The 22,679-nt window shown below is 37.8% G+C and overlaps 1 protein-coding gene across 4 annotated transcripts in view; it reads right to left on the bottom strand.

Annotated features, from left to right (window-relative positions):
• PPARGC1B (PPARG coactivator 1 beta) overlaps positions 1–22,445 on the bottom strand; it is a 124,200-nt gene extending 101,755 nt beyond the window's left edge. For all 4 annotated transcript variants that reach the window (XM_087709642.1, XM_087709644.1, XM_087709643.1 and 1 more), the window contains exon 1: positions 22,282–22,445. In XM_087709642.1, the coding sequence (XP_087565768.1) occupies positions 22,282–22,365 (84 nt within the window). In that variant the 5' untranslated portion in view covers positions 22,366–22,445. The remainder of the gene's footprint in view (positions 1–22,281) is intronic.
• Between the last annotated feature and the right edge of the window lie 234 nt (positions 22,446–22,679).

The following is a 22,679-nucleotide window of genomic DNA, read 5'->3' as shown; positions in this document are numbered from 1 at the left end:
TCAAAACATAGCCGCAGTTTGATTCTCACCAGCTCAAAGTTGATTCAGCCTTCCATTCTTCTGAAGTCGGTAAAATGAGGACCCAGACTGTTTGGGGCAATATGCTGATTCTGTAAACCACTAAGAGAGGGCTGTAAAGATCTATGAAGTGAGATATATAGATGTATGTATGTATATGTATGTGTATGTGTATGTGTATGTGTATGTGTATGTGTATGTGTATGTGTATGTGTATGTGTATGTGTATGTATATGTATGTATATGTATGTATATGTATGTATATGTATGTATATGTATGTATATGTATGTATATGTATGTATATGTATGTATATGTATGTATATGTATGTATATGTATATGTATGTATATATATATATATGGTAAGTCTAGGTGCTATGTATATGTATATGTATATACATATACATATACATATACATACATATACATACGTATATGTATATGTATGTATGTATGTGTGTGTATGTATGTATGTGTATGTATGTATGTATGTATGTATATGTGTATATGTGTGTGTGTGTGTGTGTGTGTGTGTGTGTGTGTGTGTGTGTGTGTATGGTAAGTCTAGGTGCTATGGCTATTGCTACCATAACTATTTTTTAATATTTTTTAACAAAATAAAAATTTATCACCAAACTGAGAAAAGCTATTTTAGATTATGTATATGAATCCATTCAGAAAAAGGACAAAAATTAACAAGTCACTGAATAGAATGACTCTTATTGAGACCTCAACTCAAACAGAATAATAAACTCAATGATTTCAGTCTCTTTTCACACACACACACACACACAGACACACACACCGTAGTTCAGTAGCACTGGTACATGATGCTGCTGATAAATGTGCTGCAGCAATTTCTTTCTTACGGGTATAATCAGACCATAAACAGAGAAAAAGGATAGTGTGTTTGTGTGTAGAGAGAATGCTTCACAGAGGCCAACAGGCCATGCAAATCAAAACTCTGAATATATTTCCCTTTACTAACAGACCAATGCCTTTAAAAGGCAACAACAGGAATATCACATAGCTAAACAGTCAAGTAACCAAGAGATCTTCTACATCCCTATGGAAAACACAGAGCAAACCTTATGCACACTCCCAGTCAGCCGGGGACCAAATCACAAGACCTATCAGCTAGCACTTCAAGCAGCTTGGCTGAAGAACAGAATCTAAATCAGGAACGCCTGAGCTGGAATATCTGCGCCACAAAGGAAGGTATCTCTATATATACACATGCACACGCGCACGCACACACACACACACACACTCATGCAGATAGATAGTTGAAGAGTTGCAGGCATCAAAAAGTGTGCCATTTTACCAGTTGCTCTCTCTGCATTGGTACATATGCAACACTAAATGAAGTTTCTCTCCAGAGAAAATGGTTATCCAAAAGGCCTGGGCCAAAATTAAAGGCAAATCTGTCAAATTAGTACTGGTACTACCCAACTGCAATAATATGTCTTCTGTGGTATTTATGAAATAGTTCCTCCAGCAATAAGTATAAAAATAGCAGTGAAGGAGAAACATACCATGCGGTAAATGAAAAAACCCAAAGCGATCATTTTAATAAGATACACACAACTGGCATCATAAATGCTGAATAAGTATTTTACAAATAAAGTCATCTCTGCTACAAGACACTAACTGATTCACAAAATAAAAGATGGTGTTTCAATTTATTGACTAATTGGTCAACTCTTAATTGCTATTCAATTTTAGACACTTTGCTACTAAAGTGAACACTTCAGGTGGTTAAGATTTATTTAAGTTGAAGCATAAATTAACATCAGGTTAAAAATTGATTATAAAAATCTATGAAATAACTTGCTACAGATTTTCTAACTGCTGATAGAGTAAGAGCCAAAATCAACTCCTGTGGAAGTATATTCCATAGGCTGTTAGCAACACAGGAGAAAATCTTATACAAGTAAAAAACCAAATTGCTGATCAGGGGCATCTTCAGATAATCCTTTTCTGCAGCTCTTAATGCTACATAAATTCATCACAAAGCAATCACTCAGATAATCAGGCCAAAACTATGTGGACTTGCACCTATATCTATAATTATGTCCAGGAAGCAATTGACATCCACTGCAGGTTTCAGTAAAGACATCATGAAATATATTAATTAATTAGTTCTGCAATTCGCACCAATTTCAAATTCTAGATTTTTTGTAACAAAACTCTCCCAGAGCACATTGCAATAATCAAGAGAGAATACAATCAAGATATGACAATTCAGGGCAGCCCACAGGCCACATATGTCACACACAGGCCACGCCCACCCTATCTCCCCGAATGGAAACACGTCACAAAACATCATGTGACGGCAAAGTGACACAGCGAGTTTGACACCTGTGGACTAACTGCTCCCAATCCCAATTGTCTTAGAAAGGGCCACATTGCCATTCTAGCCATTAATGCAGAAAAACACTCCTCACCATCACCATTATCTTTAAATTCTGCAATAGCTATATATCAAGAAGCAACTTATCTTACATTAAGCAAATTGGAGTTCCCAACATCAGGAATGCAATCTTCTTCAAAACAAGCTAAACTTAATCAATGAATCAGACCTTCGGTCTTGTCTGAATATAACTGCAGCTTGTTCTATTTCATATAGCTTATAGTTAATCTTGTATAATGTTCAAAAGCACCAACTAATGCCTTAGAACTGGGTAGTAAAGATAAACAAAACTGGAGATTATCAGCTATTGATAAAATTCCATTGCAAAACTGCTTACTATCTCCCATGTTTGTTTCAAGCAGATTTGAACAGTATGAGGTATAAGCTGTCTGACTAGTTGCCAATCAGCAATTCCCCTAATATCATCTTCTGAACACAGCTTCAGAGGAGAGGCCATAACCATTGAAGAAAGATGGACAATGTCTATTCCTACCAGAAAGGAGGAGAATTTGAGGTTTTAAAGAGGTAGCAGAGCTGTATTCTCTTAACATCCAGTTTCCAGCATTGGACATCAATCAATTATATGCCCTGCCCAAAACTTCAAATGGAATTCACCCAAGTCATAACTTCATCCCTTATTTTCAACTCACATTTGGTTCAGCCACATAAGAAAATACCTGTTTCTACTCAACTATCCACATAGTAAAAGCTGAAGAAGGAAACAACACATTGAAAGGAGAGCAATATATTTCTTTAGTAAGAAAATAATGCTCTTCTGAATATTGGTAGAATGAAACTACTCCAAAGAGACATACTATCTAAGAGAAAGATGTTGAATTATCTTTGGCAAATGAAATTGAAATCCGATGGACATTTTCAAGGCCATATATTGAATGTTTTACTTCTTTTACTTAACCCTATCTTCGTGATTTCCCACTTCTGGTCTCCAATTATCTGACTATGTATAGCATGGCCATGAAAGCCTTGTTAACCTAACTAATGTCATTAAGAACAGAAGAGAATGACCGTTTTCAAATACCAATAGCCACAGAAAAGCTTAAACAGTAGGTTAAAGTGCAAACCTTTGAAAAGTAATCAGTGTTATCTTCTATAAGGAAGGTTCAAAAGTAACAATTGTCATTTCTAGTTATGCAAAAGTATGGAAAATTAAAAACAGAGGAGCAAATAATTCACGGGTGATATATACAGCAATGAAAATAAAGAGCAAGATTTCTTCAATTCATGGGTAGAAATTATATTTTTATACCTTATGACAAATTTTGGACAATCGTCAAATTTCCCATTTTGATACTGATTGGTTTCTACTTTCCTTCTGCTTGTATTTTAACACTGCAATTTTAATAAAAATGTGGACTAGGAAACAAACAAACATCCATTAGTTTGAAAGAAGAAAATTCTCTGTTCAAGTATTATTTGCCTTTTAATTTAATGGCAGAGGTCTATATATTTTGTGGTAAACTAATATTTGAGATCATTCTGCACACTTTCCTGATTATCTAACACATGCAGAATGATTGGTTGAAGAATCTCTTGCTTCTTGATTCATACTAGGTGAGAGACAAACGTCCAGAATCTCTCACACCATTTCTGAGTGTCTAAAAAAACCTTGTGAGCTGAGATAACAAACTCTTGTTTCTCTGAATTTCAGAAGCCTTATCATATACTAATCCCAGGGGGGAAAGAAGCACTGACCTTTGTAATCTTTGAGCACAACCAAAGAAGTAACAACTATTTGCTCCTATTTTTAAGATTAGAGAAAGTCAGGAAACATAAACAACAAAACGAAAATATGAGAAACGATAAAAGAGTGGCTGAGAAAATGGGCAGGACTTTGGGTATTTCAAAAGAAAGTCATTCACCATTTAATTTGGGTTTTATGACAAGGTGTTATGGTCTGTTGTAGTTGCAGTATCTTATTGATATATTATTATTAGGAGTGTCATCAAGCTTTATTGTTCTTTGGCTTACAATATGAAATGTGGAAAATAGTTATGCTTGCCTCAGTTATTAAATAAATATTATGACTCCCAAGATTTTCTCCAGCTTACAACAGGGCAAAAGACAGTAAGAGAGAGAAGTAACAGATTTGGAAAATCATGAGGGGTTGTGAGAGAGATCGAAGTCAGTTATTGCCTTACTTTTGAAGGAATTGTTAAATAGGGCTTTTTCCCCTGAAGTAATTCTGAAAGATCTAAAGGCAGAAAAAAAAATCTAATCATTGCTTTTGACTTTCTGTTGCACATCTGAAAAAGGCCCTGCTGATGGAGTAACACAATCCTCAAGTCATGATTTGGTACTATGGGACAGCCTCTACAGATAAGGCCATTGCACAAGAAATGCAACAAATACTTCTAAGGGCTCCAAAGTCCACTTGCTTTAACTTCACAGAAAAGTAAGTATTGTAAGCCTCTGCACATTATTCACAGATATGTTTGTCAGATTTACACACCTACTCACTGTGAGTAACTCAAGAGCCTGGAAGCACAAGACTACCCTTCAGTTAAACTAACTTCCTGATTTATGGCTATGATTTATGTGCTTCATACCACAGAATCTCTTTCTCTTTACTGCCTCTGGCCCTTATTACAAACTTCCAGGGAGGGAGAAGCTATATAGTGTTGTGCAAACATTGTTCTATATGTTCTACCTTCAGAGTTTGCTGCTTAAGGAGAAAAGAATAATGGAATTAGTGTTATAATCTGTAGAGGAAACTAAATAAATCAGGATTGGAGTATTTGACTAAGTAGCCTTCTTCTTAGATGCCTCATTCAAGTGACACTGTAATAAATAATAGGGACAGGCATTTTCAGTCATTACTTTGGTTGTAAATCATCATTCCAAACAAGCCTGCAATAATTTGTCTGGTACTCAGAAGATGATCGTATTCTTTCCATCATAATTCTAATAAATTTTATTATCTTGAAATCCACTTTACTGATATTTTATTGATAGTAATTTTATTTATTTAGGATGATAGTATTTTATTTTAGATTGTTCTATTCATTCACTTAATACTTATTTATTCATTTACAATATTTGTAAACTATGCCAATCACATTTTTGGGCAGTAATTAGGCAGTGAATGATCTCATAAACTGAAATATCAATTGTATGTCTACCTAAATAAAGAAAAAAATACTGCTTGTAAATAAAGAAGCAAACTGTTTTTGGTCACAGATAACCTTTTTCCCTGTGCTGTTAACCACTAAACTATTCAGCCAAAAAACTGAAAAATGGAGTGTGTGCAAACAGCCTGGAAAGCTATCCCTAACTAATAGAAATTACATTCATTGGGGTTGATTATTGAGCTCACTATTGCACATATTTGTTTGTTTGTTTGTTTGTTTGTTTCTTTGTTTGTTTGTTTGTTCATCCGTCCATCTGTCCATCCATCCATCCGATCAGGGGACTCTGAGAACAAACTGAATGTTAGTGTCTCCATTAAATGAACTAAACATATTTTAATGTGTTCTGTGTACCAATTGTATCAGGGTGTTACAAGGCATTCATTTTGCCTTGTTTTCTTCTTATTTGCAAATGTCACACTGGATGGTTAATCAGTCATGTGAATTCATGATGTTGAGGTGAACTATGACTTTTAGGATCGTACCAAGTATATGATACCACTTTTCCTAATGGAAATCAGGTTGAGCCAAAACAAAAACCCAACAATCCTAAAACCCAACGTAGGCTTTGATGAATGTCTAAACATATTGTGTTTGGCATAGGATGTTTGATCATGTTATATAATCTGGAACAAAATGTAGCCTTGGGGTCAAATATTGCTAATCTCTGGAATCGTTAAATTATAGAATTTACTAATACAAGATGTACCACTACCTTGAGCATTAAAGAAAAACCAGATATGTTTGTGGGGGATAGGACTTCATTGTTGCTTGTACCAGCGGCTCATGTCCTGATTTATGGGCTTCCACTAGCAATCTGAATGCTGCTTTTTTAGTGCTTATATTTAATCCTGTTCTCCTTCAAAACCGATCAATTTTGATCTTGAATCTCAAAATTTGATGAGATAAAGTATCCATTTTTCACTGTGTGAGTGTAAGTATACATGATCAACATAGTCTCACAACACTGATGGAGAAGCCAGACATGAATGCAATATCAAAGTTGAGAATCAGTGATTGGAGCTAGGGCCACCAATATCCTGGCACATTAGGGTTGCAAACAACATATTGGACAGGGGAGGCCCATACCGCTTTTTCTTAGTCACACATATATCTTGGTATTCCAATGCCAGCTTTTAGATTAAACTTCAATACAGGAAGTCCTTGACTTACAACAGTTTGCTTAGTGACCATTTGAAGTTACAACGGCACTGAAAAAAGTGATTTATGACCATTTTTCACACTTATGACCATTGTAGCATTTCCATGTTCATGTAATTTACATTCAGATACTTGACAACTCACATTTATGACAGTTGCAGTGTCCCAGGATCATGTGATTACCTTCTGACAAGCAAAGCCAGATTCACTTAACAACCATATTACTCATTTAACAACTGCAATGATTTACTTAACAAATGTGGCAAAAAAAAAGTCATAAAATGGGGCAAAACTCACTTAACAAATTTCTCACTTAACAATATAAACTTTGGGCTCAATTGTGGTAGTAAGTTGAGGTAACCTGTACCATGTTAACAAATTACAAGGTTGTTGTTTTAATCCTTATATGCTGTCCAGAGTCACTGCTGTGAGACAGAAGCCGTATAAATCAAATACATAAACTAAGTAAGTGAAGTAGACATTGGGAAGTGATAAACTGACATCACTTGCCTCAAAAGTCAGAGTAATGAACAAATAAAGATGCTGCCAGTTCAGTCTCCAAACAATAAACCAAAATGGACTAATGGGGAACAGTACTGAATCATTCATAACAGACAGAGATAGACAGAACAAAAAAAAGCCACAAAGAATCAGTTGGAACATTTGATAAGAGGGGAATGTTTCCTTTCAGAGATGCTTCACAATTGCCTCAAAATGCTTCTATTAAACCGAAGGAACAGCTTTTCTTCACATACTTTCCTAGCCCTCTGATCATGGCCTGGTGGGAATGTTTTGAACTACTCAGTTAAACTGAAAAAAATGAAGGAGGGCAAGGATCCTTGAAGTCAAATCTTGTCAATCAAGAACCGCTTATAACATTACTTACCAATTTTCAAGCTATGTACATTCACCAATATGAACAAACCTGTCCACAAGTCCAACTTAGAAGGTCCTGGAACTCAGAAGAATATTAGTTTGCAGAGTGTACCATACATATATGTTTGTTTGGAATTGTGAATAAAATGGATGTACAAACAGCCTCTTGGAATATAACCTATTCATAAGTAGAGAGCATGATCTGTACTCTTAAAACAAACACCAATAAAGAGTCACAATTCATTATCTACCATCATTGTTTACATTTTTATTTAAATTGTTATTTTTCCATGTTTGAAGATGATTTCCCAGCTAGTAAAAATCTTCAAATCTCCATTATTTTACTGGAAGTTGTGGGAAGGAAATAGGAACTGCTGATAAATTTGTAGCCTTCCAATTGCAACTGTATATTAGCTTTCTGCAAAATGTCAATCTTGCTCCTGACCTGTATACTATATAAGACCTTTTTGGGGTGTTATTTTTCCCATTAATACCTATATCAATACCTGTATACCTGGATCAAAGAAAATGTCATACATCTGATGTCTGTGAATTATTTAGTGATGACTGCAAGTGGGAGAAAAATACACATATACAATAAAAAGAAAATAAAATTCTGGCTTTGATTCCAGCTTCTCTTTCACTCTTCTCATTCAGCTCATTGCTGAAGCTGAAAAAGCACTATTAGGAAGCACTAAATTTTCTTGAAAAGAGTGCAGAATCTAAATTAGAGGAAATTTTAGTAAAAAAAAAAAACCTTGACAAACATCTGACAATCAATTCTGTCTGCCTACAACCAGTAAGTCAAACAGAAACTGAAGAAAGAAAAAAAGCAGAATGAACGTTTTGGTTTTGTTTCTCAGCCAGAACAGAAACAGATCCACTGTCAGAAAGCATCTGAGCTATAACACGACCGTGAAGGAGGAAAAATCACATTGTTAATGTACAGTAATACTTCATCCAAACAACAAATAACTAATCTGATAAATGGCTCTGCAAGAACCAATATCACAATCTGAAAGAATATAAAAAAGAAAAGCAATGTCTCTGAGAAATTATTTTTGGCAGTTTGGACAGGCTTCTGTACTCTCACCATTACAATAACCAAGATCTGGGCCTGGAAAACATTAAGCTGAAGTAGAGTTACTTCCTCCTTGTGACAGGGGCTTAGTTCTACACGTAGCTCTAATTTAAGAATTGAAATTAAACTCTACAAATAAAGGATATATTTGTAAACACTAACACTGTGTTGCTTTGTTTTTACATATTTGGTTTATTTCTAACATGATGCAGGCTTGCTGTGAAACAAGTGTCAGAAGACTATATGGAGTGCGTGTATGTCTGTCTGTCTCTGTGTGCATGAAGAATTAGTGCAATGGTTCAATAATTTATATTTAGCAACTCACTTCTTCAATATAGCTGTATCTTTTCTACTCTCTAAGTCTTTTGCTATAATAGATATAGAGTTATTAGCGCTTTAACTAACAATTTGCAATCTTGGTCTATTGCCTGTCAGGTTTTATTTCTAGAGGGGTGAGTTTCTGAACATATCTCTTTGCAACTGTTTGATATTCTGTAATCTCCTTTTGGTAGACTTTCCATTTTTAAAATACTTCATTGTCTTTTTCACATCTCTTATGTGATTATTCTTGAATATTTGTGTGATCCCCCTCCTTACCTTCTTAGGAACTCTGTTGACATTCTTGATACCTTTCTTTGTTCTTTCTCACTTGACATTGGATTGGAAGTCTGTGTTCACTTATCATATGTCCTTCATGTACCTCAAGTTTTAATCTTTTATTAGCGTATATTTATTATGAAAGCTACTTTAAAAATTTGTTTTTAATTTTGCTTCAGTTTTCCTGATATCTCTTTCCTTTCCTATAGCTTCTGAGGTTCTCTTTCACATAAAGCAAATGTACTGAACCTGTTCATTCTCTTGATCTTATATTCTGACTCTATTTCTTTCAGATCGGATTTAGCTGGCATACTAAACTCTTTCATTTTCTAATTTTAACCTATATATTTGACACCAATATTTCATGATCTGTTCCTGTGAGACAGCGGGGCTTTGTAACTCCATAGTCTATACGTGGAAGCATTTGGGGAAATGAACTGCACTTCTCCATGTTTGCATGACCATCTAGCCTTGTCATAATTCTAGTCAACAACTTTACTTTTTAACATTTCATCTGTCACTGAAATGTGTTTAAATGTTTCAGCCAGGTCCTTATAGTTTCCTGAGCAATGGAATTTCGCCAGTGAATTCCTCTAAAATTGATTTTGCACCTCTTTCATCTGAGGGAGTTAGGTTTTCTTGCATCTGTAGAGCCTTACCTGCTTTCCCCTTGGTTATAGATTATACAAGGTCTCATCTCCCTCCTTTGGTCTTACCAGCAAGGGTGATTCTATGAGAAGCTCTTGTTCTCACTAGTGTTACTCTCAGGTCATATCAGTTTTACTGTAAGCAGGCTAGAGATGAACAAACTGAGGTACAAGAGCCAACTCCTTTGCGTTAATCAAGATGGTCTTGATTAAATAGCTTCCTACTTAAAATTATATTTTAAAAAATGCTTGTGAAAGTAATTAACTATACATACATCCAATAGTATTAATAAATAACCCCTTCAATGGGAAAGTTCTTGAGCCACCTGCCTAAGCTAAAGGCACTTTGTGCAGATTTCATCTATTTCAGATAAGGAATGCCTTAGGAGGATAATTGTGGGAAACTTTTCATGGAACTGAATGGCAAACAAAATCTGTATTTATGCATTTATAGTGTTCTTCAATAGTACCACTAGCAACATCATTTATTAAAGAATTAATCATTTTAATGAAGATAATTTTATTTAACAAACTCCTTAGCTATTCTGATATTAAAATATTTTCCTAGTCACTGATTTTTTTTGACCTTTTTTATATGCAAAGCTTTATGTCAGATAAAGTGCATGGAATTACTCTCTGAAGTAGGTAAGATTCTTGGGTAATAATGTATTTTCAGTTTCATAAAACTTCCATATTCAAGAGGCGTCTTTAATCTCTAATCACAAGAAAAACCCAAATTTGAGTTGGACTACATCCCTAGCTTTTAGCATCAAATGATATTCTTGGCATTGTGCTAAGTTCTAGACCATCTCATGTGTTGAGAAAATGCAAATAATGAATGGATGCTGAAGTACATCAGTGAACATTTATTTCTATCCTCTGAAAAAGGGGACAAAAAGATATTTTAGCTGTTCAAGTTCAACTGTGATTGAAGTTATTCTGATTTGATTTGATTTCAGGTACATAAGCATTCAGTAACCACTTTGGCATACCTAATCAGTTCAGTTTGCTTAACATTTTGTTTAACCTCTTACAAAGAGAAACTAAAAGAAATGAAATGAGAAATGTCAAGCAAGCAGGCAATTGCAGAATAGGGAAAGGAATACAAGACCGGTTAGCTAATAGAAAATGGATAGTGAAAAGACCAAGTGAGTATCAAAAAGAAATCCATCATTTATTGACTATAGTACAGCAATCTTTGATTATGCAGATCTTGCCAGACGACAGAATGTATTAAGACTCATGGATATGTCAGAATGCCCAATTATTTTTCTGAGAAACCTTTAAAGTGAAAAGGGGATGTTGCAAGAAGTGAATTTAGAAAAATAGATTCGCTCAGAATAGAAAGAGACTGAGACAAGGATGCATATTGTCCCCCTATCAGGGCAGAGAAATCACAGAAATGTCTTTGGAAGAGCTACAACTATAATTTGTCCAATTTTTCTGTTCAGAACAGGAAAGAGAATATCCCCAGTGTTCTCTTTGAATGGCTGTAGATCTAGTGGAGTTATTTTATATCTGATATAATTATGGGAGTGATAGGACTTGGTTTCTACCTGTACCATCCTAATTACTATAGGTGTAGGAATTTCAATAGGCTGCAGGGGATATGTTATTCTTAGAAAGCAGATCACAAACATTCCCTATATTTTATTGAGATAGAACAATATAATGGTGATTAGGATTTTCTTTCTTGCTCCTCCAAATATAGACACTTCATTGGGGGGCTTTAAAATCCGAATGTCGACACATATTTACTACCCAAAACAATTGATTTCAGCATTCCTCAGCAAAGCTGGCACAGTTACAGATGTTTGTTTTTCATGGTGTATATAAGTGGCTTATCTATACACATAAGGATACATAAAACTACATTCCAGATTTTATCTTTCCAAATGAGGATTCTCATCGTCCCATCTCAGTCATCCTATCTTAACTGCATAATTGTAAGGACTGTCAAATTAACAGTGCATCTCACTTGAACCTTCTTATCATTTTCTTCCACCACTTTCAACTTTTTGCTTATCATGTCCATTTATTTCTGGTGAGGCAAAGGTACATTATATCATTGTAAGAGAAAATGAAAGCAACATATGACCAACAGGGCATAGGGAACGGCATATATGAACGAACAGGGTCATTCTATGTTTGCAAGTTATAGCATCTTGCCCAACTTTTATTGAAGTTATATGAATGAAGCCTATCATCATCCTTGTTATATTATTTATTTGATTGGTAATTTAAATAATAAATGGTTAGAATACAATAGCAGAGTTGGAAGGGGTCTTGGAGGTCTTCTAGTTCAACTCCCTGCCTAGGTAGGAAACCCTATATCATTTCAGACAAATGCCTATCCAACATCTTCTTAAAGACTTCCAGTGTTGGGGCATTCACAACTTCTGGAGGCAAGCTGTTCCACTGATTAATTGTTCTAACTGTCAGGAAATTTCTCCTCAGTTCTAAGTTGCTTCTCTCCTTGATTAGTTTCCACCCATTGCTTCTTGTTCTGCCCTCAGGTGCCTTGGAGAATAGTTTGACTCCCTCCCTGAGATATTGGAACACTGCTATCATGTCTCCCCTAGTCCTTCTTTCCATTAAACTAGACATACCCAGTTCCTGCAACTGTTCTTCATATGTTTTAGTCTCCAGTCTCCTAATCATCTTTGTTGCTCTTCTCTGCACTCTTTCCAGAGTCTCCACATCTTTTCTACATCGTGGCGACCAAAACTGGATGCAGTATTCCAAGTGTGGCCTTACCAAGGCATTATAAAGTGGTATTAACACTTCACGTGATCTTGATTCTATCCCTCTGTTTATGCAGCCTAGAACTGTGTTGGCTTTTTTGGCAGCTGCTGCACACTGCTGGCTCATATTTAAATGGTTGTCCACTAGGATTCCAAGATCCCTTGCTATTGAGCAAGGCACCATCTATACTGTACCTGTGCATGTTATTTTTCTTGCCTAAATGTAGAACTTACTTTTTTCACCACTGAATTTCATTTTGTTAGATAGTTCCCAATCTTCAAGTTTGTCAAGATCCTTTGTATCTTAAGCCTATCTTCTGGAGTGTTGGCTATTCCTGCCATCTTGATGTCATCTGCAAATTTGATGAGTTCCCCATTTATCCCCTCATCCAGATCCTTGATGAAGATGTTGAAGAGTACTGGGCCTAAAACAGAGCCTTGGGGTACTCCACTGCATACTTGTAAATGCAATTCCATTGAGGACTACAAGTTGAGTGTGGTTGATCAGCCAGTTACAAATCTATCTGGTGGTGATGCTGTCTAACCCACATTTTTCTACTTTATCTAGTAGTAGGTTCTGATCTACTTTAGCAAATGCCTTGCTGAAGTCCAAGTAAATTATATCGACAGCATTCCTCTGGTTAAATGTATAAACTACCTAATTCTCAGAGATTTAGGGCAGTTTACAAATTATTAAAAATCTTTACAAACAAAAAAAAAGCAAGAAAACTACAGAAAATAAAACAAAAGAAACAAGACTGGTAGAAAAAAACAAAGTTTTGCCCCCCCCCCCAAAGGGGAACAAAGAAAATGAATTAAAGTGGTCTTTAATCATATTCACCAAAAGCCTGGGTGAAAAGCCAGATCTTCAAAGACTTTTGAAACACCGATAGACTGAGGGTCATTCAAAAACTGGGATGAACCTCATTCCACAGAGAAAGTGCATTTCCCAAGTCTTTTGGCATTGTTTAACTGAAGGAATTCTGATCCTGCCAATCCTCCCAAATCATATCAGCTCGGCAGATACCAGAATATGGTAAGTCATACATCAAAAGCAAAGTGTTTGCTTGATGGTCTCTATAGAATACAGAATAACCCTCACTTTTTTCACTACATATTGAGTTTATTTGGGGGGAAATAGGTAGGTATCAATACGTTTGGCCACATCTTTAGGTTGCAAACTGTTTCAAACCATGGCTACAAGCTGCCTCTGAAAGGTACATAGAAACAAGTAAATCAAGCATGCAAGAAAGTTGCTACTGCTTGTGCTGTATTTTTTTTTCTCCCTGCTTGTGACTATTCTGTTTATCTTGTTTTCATTTTGCTTTTTGTCCATTATATATGTCTATGTTTGAATGTATATTATTCCAGGCTATCAATACCATTGACTGGTTGTTTGCCTCCAGCACATTGTTTTACTGGAATTTTCCAGGAAATGTTCCATTTTTTACTTTTAAAGCTCTGCTACCATGATCTCTAAGGAAACCATCTAGGAATATATTTATAAAATTTATTACATTTATATCTCCTATTTTATGCAGGTATTCATGGTGGTATGCAGTGTTCCCTCTTCCCATTTTACCAAATAACCAAATTATTATTGGTTATTATTACCAAATAAAGTGATTGGCCCAAAGCCACCTAGTGAATTTACATGGTTGAGGACAGATTTTATCCTGGATCTCCCTTCTTTTAGCCCAACATTTTAATCAATATAGTTGGCTTTTGATAGCTCCTTCTTAAATTTGCACCAATTAATACAGGAACAAGGTGTCCAAATGTGAGGATTGTGTGGGTGGGGAATTGGGAGCCCTACTGCCTTCTGAAAAGGTTTCTCTGCTGTTATTAGAAAATAGGCCCAGCACCATAATATGAACGACATAGATACAAAAGAAATGGGTCATCTTCAACACAAAGAAAAAGGAGTGAGAAACTAAATCAATGCATCTGTAACTTTTTATTTAGAATTCTTTAGAAATCTGTATTCCATAAATCTGACTACCTAAGCCAATCAATATGTACCCATTGTCCTCACTTCTTCTGTGGAAGAAGCTCACTTTCCATTTTGAGGTTGGTGAAGAGAAAGTACAGATAAGCCAGAAAAAGAGTGAGTATAGATATCCAGGTTTGTTTCTGACAGATACTAGTACCTTTTTCAACATTCTGACTGAGTCCATGTCAGGGTGATTGGTTTTAACCAGATTAGCATTATTTCCACATCCCATCTAAATCTTTGGTCTGGAAGGTTAGTGTCCCTTACTAAATATATGTGCATACTAATTATGGAAACAAGAAAGAAGAATATAAGGTACATGCACAAAGACACTAAATAAATAAAATTCATTAGATTGAAACAAAGTAGAAGCCAATGTACTAAGGAATTGACATTTATGATTTCACATTGTTGTATACATAGCAATATACCACACATCTTCCAGCAACTCTTGGCAGTTAATATAGATTATGAATATACAACATTTGGTACTATTTTGTTTCTAAACTAGACAGTTTAAAATCCCTTTATTAACATAAATGTTATATTCTTTGTAAAACTGTCCTCTTACTTTTAAAGCCATCTAAACTGGCAGTAGCTTCAATGAATAAAAACTATAAACATAAAGCATCCGTTAATTCAGTTGGCCATACTCTCTCCATATGAAATGAAAGTGCCATATTGTTCTCCACATCATATAAGGCTATGTTTTAGACTAATATTAATTACTCTTTTTCATTTCTTATCATTCATGCAGACACTGCTGTTCCTCATGGACATGTTCATAAAATGCCTGTCAACAATCATTGCAAGTACAAAACAATTAAATTGGAGTCATTCCAGTGCAGTCAATTCCTAGTCTTGTAGATAAAAAATGCCTTCTGATAATTACTGTATTTTTCAGTGTATAAGATGCACTTTCAACCACCCAAAACAGCGGGTGAAAATGTCTGTGAGTCTTACAGAGCGAATGTTGCTGAAGCCCCATCCACCCACCGCCCCCCACCATTTGGCCTCTGCCTCCCAGCAATTTGCCTCCTTGCAGCAAACAGCCTGGTGAGCTTCAGCACAGCCTGATTTAGCACGAGCAGCTGATTGGTGGTTGGATCTGCCTCCCAGAGCAGCCTATCAGTTGTTCCAAGCTGTGGGAATCACCACCGCCGCCCATCACTGCTGCCGTCTATCGCTGCCTCCGCATGCCCCATTTTCTCCCTCCGTGCATCCCATTTTCAGCCCATTCCGGGCCCCGGGGATTGCCATTGCCATCGCCTATCTCTGCCACCTGGAATGGTTGGTGGTGGCGGCAATCAATGACAGGGGCAATCCTCACAGCCTGGAACAGCTGACAGGCAGTATTCGAGGAGGCAGGTCCAACTGCCATTCAGCTGCTCATGCTAAATCAGGCTGTACTGAAGCTGACCAGGCTGTTTGCTATTTGCTGCAAGGAGGCAAATTGCTGGGAGACAGAGGCAGATTTTTTTTCTTGTTTTTTTCCCAAAAAGCTAGGTGCGTCTTATAGTCTGGAGCATCTTATAGTCTGAAAAATATGATAAATGATGTCAATTCTGAATAATTACAATCACCTGTTTGTAAAGTTTTATGGTGAATGTCTATGGAGATTCTCAGTCATCCAGGTCATAGTTGTCTCAAAGGTGCTTTTTGTTTCAAACGGCAAGTGGACTACTTTTTTCACTTGAGGAAGAAGAAAACATTATGCTTCTGATCCAAGAAGCTTCATCAATTGTGATGGTGAAACCTTCCATTCTCTGCACTATCAAAACTGATGAAGCAAAGTATCTTCTTCTTCCTCCTCAAGGGAAAAAATAGTCCAGTTGCCTTTTGAGACATCTATGGAGAATGACTTCTTCTCAAGGATAGTGGCTCCAGACCCACCAACTGCCCCTTGGGCATATCACATATTTCACCGAAGCCCCAAATGAAGAGTTATGAACACCTGCTATAGAAGATACTGGTGCCAGAAGCTAACTCCAGAACCAGTTAAATGACTAGGTCATTTTAAAATATATTTTCTCCTTGCAAATTATTGGCCATCATGAAAAATGCATGGTACAATGCTTATGCTTAGTTTATCTAATGATTTCATTTGTGAAGATTTTCTGGTTCTTGGTTATCCAGCTGAATGATATAGGCCTGTGATTGCAAACCGATGGCACATGAGCCATATTGCCTGGCACATGCAATATCACCCATTCCTCTTTCAGGTTTCTGGCGTGCATGTATATGCAGTAGTTCCAGAAACCAGAAGAGCTGGTCTTCTGTTTTCCGACGTGAGCATGCACACTGGCCAACTGATCAATGCGTGCACATGCGTGACAGTAACCGGAATACTTGCTGGCCTGCTCACATCCATGCACCGGAAATCAGAAGTACATTTTCCAGTGCGAAGTGCTTCCTTTTTGGCACTTGGTGCCGAAAAGATTCACCAACATTGATATAGGCATTTGAGTATACTATTGTCCAAATTTTGTACTGTTAAACACAATGTATTTCTAGATCCGTGGTTTGGTAAACTGTCAAATCATTATTATCATAAAAGTCATGTGGCATTGTCAGTTCTAGCCAATAGCAATGTGGTGCATATATTAGGATCATTTATTAAGTATTCTGATAAAAAAAAAAGTCCAGAAGCCAAACTTGCTAAGAATAAATTGACAGTATTATTCTGCTGAGATTTCTGCTTCAGCAAAACTTGGCATAACTTTGCTGTGGAGAAAGATGCCTGCTGACTACTGCCCACACTTTATAGACTCTCAAAATAAACAAATGGATCCAATCTATACAGCTGTCTGGCACTAAATTTACACCTCTCTGAGTGAAATCTATGTTGAAAAGCAATTTAGATTAACTTTCACTTAAAAATATAATGCCACACAAAGGCATTATTTCCACAGCTTAAACATTCTGCCTCTTGCCTTCCCATAATCACATCATTTCAGCTTTATATTCAAAGCGTATACACTTTTAACTGGAAATAAATCCCACTAGTTTCAACAGGATTTAACTTTTGGAACTGAAGTGATGTATCTCCAAAAGGATTTCTTTCTATGAAGTTTTCTGAATATGCTGTTCCTCTGTTAGTTTCAATTTGTGTGTGACATTTGCCAAAGACAGGAAAGCAAGCAGTGTTAAGAATATAATGCTGCTTGCTTTCCTGTCTGGAATATAAAGTATATTCTAGAATTTTTAAAAAATGAAACAATTCCAACCCTTTTCAAAATAGCCAGAGATGCAAGTCCTAATTTATTATATAAAAATAGTTCAATAAAAATTGAAAAATGCAGTTTTAGAATAACTACTCAAGACAGGAAGGCTGCACGAGTTTGAGAGAATCCAGAAAGTTTTATGGAAATTTATATGAGTTGGATGTTATTTGGATCATATGAGATTGGATACATACAGTAGAGTGATTTTAAGTCAGAAAGAAAATATTAGTCAGTACAATATATATATATGTGTGTGTGTGTATTTGAATAATCCTACTTCCTTTATTTGCTAATTTATGCTTTATTTTGGAAGGACAAACCAAAAATTTTATTCAGGATGGGAGATGAGAAAGATACAGTAGCAAAAACTGTTATGATACAACGGAAGAACAAATATAGTTTAAATCCATAGTATTTTTTTTAATGAAACACTGATAAGAACAATAATAAAAGACAACTTTGTCACTCCCAAGAATGGACATAAATGATCTAGGGCACCAAAAAAAGAGAAAGAAAAGAAAATATAGAACGCTTCATTAATAGTGATTATAAAAGCCATAATTTGCTGGCTTTCCCACATATTTGTTCAGAGCTGAAATATGTAAAACAGGTGAACCTGATATCCCTTATCTTCCTCTTAAATTATTCCCCAAGATATTGGGGGGATATATTAAGATTTTTTTTTAAATCACATGTTCTCCTAAAGAAAACTTTATAGCATTTGTCCCAAAAAAATCCTACTTTTAATTTATTCAACTAATGAAGACAGACATTCCAATTGCAGAAGCTTGTGCAATGGAAAAGATGCATTATTTTAAAAAATCTATGAATTCATTGGACATTATCTGACAGAAGGTAAGCCACTTTATTTTTTATCAAACATAGTTTACATTTCCAACTATGAATTAATGGAACTGTTATCAAGATGCTGCGGAACAAAGAAATACCCTCCAGGACAGCCTGTGTTGTGATTTTTCTTTTAAAACTAATATATAGAAAAGGAACCCCCCTTTCTTATTCTTCTAAGACAGAAAAATTTCAGAAATCTTACAATACATAGTGTATCAGCAACAGACACAAACTCAAAACTAGCAGCACAGAATGCAACCTGCTGGTTAATGCATAAACTATATCAGTTCAATGCTCAGCAGGCCCATTCCAATGAGAAAACCAGCCTGCAGGCTCTATTATCTAAGTGTTGCAATGCAGTCATTTTGGGAAATATCCTCTCCAACAAGACATAAAAGATAACTAAAAGTAAATACTTTCAAATTGATGAGCTTCCAGTTTCCTGTACTATATAATCAACATTCACAAGACTTTGAGATACATTTCCTTCTGCAATGTTTGCTGCAGAAGGAAAAAAAAGGGAAGAAGGTGTTCATGGTAAGAAACAGAAAAGAACTGAAATAATTCAGAGACTCGGTGAAAGACAGGAATAGCATTCATTCTCTCCCCGAGCTTCCTGACACTTTAGCCTTGTAAAATAATCTGATCTTGTGCAGCTTCCTGACTTCATTGAGAACTCAGCAGCCCATCTGTAAGCAGAGGCAAGTTCAGTACAGTATTGTAGTAATGGAGGATGACGTCAGGAGGCAGGCCTAGGAACCACCTCCCACTTCTAGTTACAAGCAAAGCATGTGACAGCATTCAAGGCTGGAGCCTTCACTGCAGTTTCGTCAGAGGTTAAAGTACAAGTGCAAACCACTGTTACAACTTCAATCATTTCCAAAGCAATCACATGCCACTTCAATTTCAGACTTTAGCCTTCTGCACACGCAAGGGAAGGGAAAAAGTAATCCAGAGATTAGCAACACCTTCTAATAATGCACCAAAAGCATACATTAACCTACCAGAAGTGTTTTGGGGATGTACCTTCTAAATTACATATTTGCACTGATGCCTCTTAGGTACAAATAGCTGTTTATTACATCAGAGCTTGTGAAAATAATCTTGGTACATGGTTCAGATTTTCGGGAAATGCTCACTCACTTGGTTTTTTCATATCCAACATGCAAAAATACAGATTCTAGTACCTCCATTTACATTTGCAAATTTAGAATACACAAAGGCCAGACAGCTCAGGTTTTTCTATCGTTATACAAAAAGATCCACTTTTAACTGTACCAACTATATTACTAGCTGCAGAATGTCAGATCTTTCATCTGAAAGAACACAACCAGAGGGTTTTGTACAAATCTCTTAACTTTTCTGCCTGAGGGTTTTGTTGCTGGTATTTTCTGAAATCAAACACACGTTTTATATTGATCCATGAGAGTTTCCTTATTCTTTATCTGGCATCACCTAAATAACCAAGGTTAAAAAAAATTCCTACTTACAAAATATTCCATTCCTATCTAATTCTGTGAAAAGTTCATCCACGCCCTCCCCCTCCCAGTCAACACTGTTGCATGACAAACTGGAAAGCTCCAGTACTGGTCCTGGAACAGAAGTGTTCAAACTACAGACTACCAGCTTGGAGTTGGTCCAACCTGGTTCTGTCTCCCAGATAAACACAAAATATGTTTTGGATGAATTGATGGGACTTGGACAAGCTGTTCCTGCTTGTCTAAGACCAAACCAGAGCAAATTTTCCCCAGCTTTCTTCTAATCAATTAAATGAAGAAACCTGAGAGAGGGCAGGAAGAAAGAAGGAATACTATTATATGCCACTCCCCAAATTAGGGCCATTTCTACTTATGGGAAAACCAGGAAGACAAGGGAGGCATGGAATTGTAACCATAGGAAACTCTGCAACAGGACTTGAGCTATCATGATGGTCTTGACGCTTTCACTCTAGAGCTCTTCTGCTTCTCCTCATGGAAAGGAATGCAGCCTGCTGCCCTTCCAGCAGGAACCCGCTCGTGATCAGCAAGGGCTGCCAAAAAAGCCTTAATCTGATTTTGACATGCAACTCGGTCCAAAAGGGGCAGCAATCTGCAAAATTGCTTATTTGAAGCAACTAAGATTACCACCGCCACCCTCACCCTAAAGCTGCGGGTATATAATCAGCAATGACTCACACATACAACCCTAAGACATTAAGTGCTCCCACCAGCAAATCCCTAAGAGAAAATGGAAGGGGGGGGTCAGCATCCATTTACCCTTGTTTTCCCACAGTCAAACTGAATTGCTGCCAATCTTGCCTCCCCACGATAAAAGAAAAAGCAACAGCAAGCCCAAAGGAAGGGAGGGGGGGAGTAAATAAACATTGTACCCTGTTCTTTTCATTTCCCATGGATAGCACCCTCAGCCTCTCCCATTCCTCTATCCATAGTTTTTAATTCTGGGGAGGGGGGAACCGAATGGCGTTCAGGTTTGGGGGGAAGGTAAGGTTAAAAGGAACAGCTCTGCAGCACTGCAAAAGCCCAGACTCGTTATCTGGGACACCAGCAGAGTGATCCACTCGTCCACGTGCGAGTGGTGCTGAAAAGTGTTCGGATGGGTTTCCAAGGGGAAGAGGGGTGCGCAGAGCCATCCTCAACTTAAGTGTCTCCAAAATAAAGCTCTTTTTTCTTCCGTTCCGCTGGATCCTCTCTAATCTGCAGCGAGTAAGGGACTAGCCTCCCTCCCTACTTTCGTCCATTCCCCCTGCCGTTTGAACGAAGCCGGGCACCCGAAAGGGCCGCGTTCCTGGCTCCACAACCCTGGATGCATTGGAATGTGTCAGACCGCCGGGCAACTAGCGAGCTCTCCATTTTCCTCTCCCCATTCCCGAGAGAGGAAAAGATCCGCTACGGAAAAATCAAAAGTCCTTACGCTTACGCACACAGACACATATACACACAACGCACATTTCGCGCTCTCTAAGGGAGATCACTCCTGCCTGGCAGATCTAAGTCTGCACCGTTAGCACTTAAAAAGAAAAAAGAAAAAGGCATGGCTGTTCTCGGGATCTTCTGCACCAGACTTCCAAGTTGCGTCTTAATGCAACCACACACCCCTCATTCCCGGCGCCCCGGATTCTCTGCAGAGTAAATGCGGGCATGCGGCGTCTTTTAATGCTCGAAACTCGAGTGCATGTCAGATCAAGCACCCGCTGCGTAAAACATCCCAGCGAAGCATGACAGATCGGAATCCCCCAGCCCCAAATTTCACGGTGCAGGGAATTTTTAACCCCCGCCCGTTCTTGACAGATAGCAGAGCTGGGGTCCCGAATGACTCATGGGTTCCGAAGTCCCTGTAGCCGAGATGTACCGGTCAGTGCACAGGGGATCTGAACACACTGAACCCCGCAAGCTTAGCACCCCGTCGCTCCAGGCTCTCCCCCTCCTGGCGACTCCGCGGTCCATTTAGAATCCCAGCCACTGTTCCGAACGTGCCGGGCGTGGGGGGGAGTTGAGGGTCCCCCCGAGACTAAGCCGGCGCTCCGAAGCCCTACCTGGCTGTCGGAGAGATAGTTGAAGACGAAGGAGGAAAGCTCTTCATCCAAAAGCGCGCTGCAGTCCGGCTCTGATTCCGCCATCTTCCTGCTCCTCCGGCAACGGCACGAAACAGCATGCGGCAACGGCAACAGCAAGCACAGTCAGAAACCAGCCAAACCGGGCAGCCGGCGGGGCGAGGCGGAGCCTGGAGCCCGCCGGTTGGAAATGGGCGGCGTCGGTGTCAGAGGAGGAGGAGGAGCCCGCAGGCGGGAGGCTCGTCAGGGTTGGGCTTCGCGGGAGCGGTAGGGCAGAGCGGCGGCAGCGGCAGAGCTGCTTCTTTCGCGCGCTTTGGGCGTCCGGAGCTCCCGCCCTGGAAAGAGGACTTGCGGCCTTGCAAGGGCCGTGTCCACGCGTG

Source organism: Thamnophis sirtalis, unplaced genomic scaffold, assembly GCF_051295495.1.
Source record: "Thamnophis sirtalis isolate CommonGarterSnake01/CBP01778 unplaced genomic scaffold, rThaSir2_p1.2 scaffold_3, whole genome shotgun sequence".
In the NCBI taxonomy this organism is placed as follows: Eukaryota; Metazoa; Chordata; class Lepidosauria; order Squamata; family Natricidae; genus Thamnophis; species Thamnophis sirtalis.
Note: the sequence above shows the minus strand (reverse complement) of the source record. Positions and strands in the feature narration are given on the sequence as shown.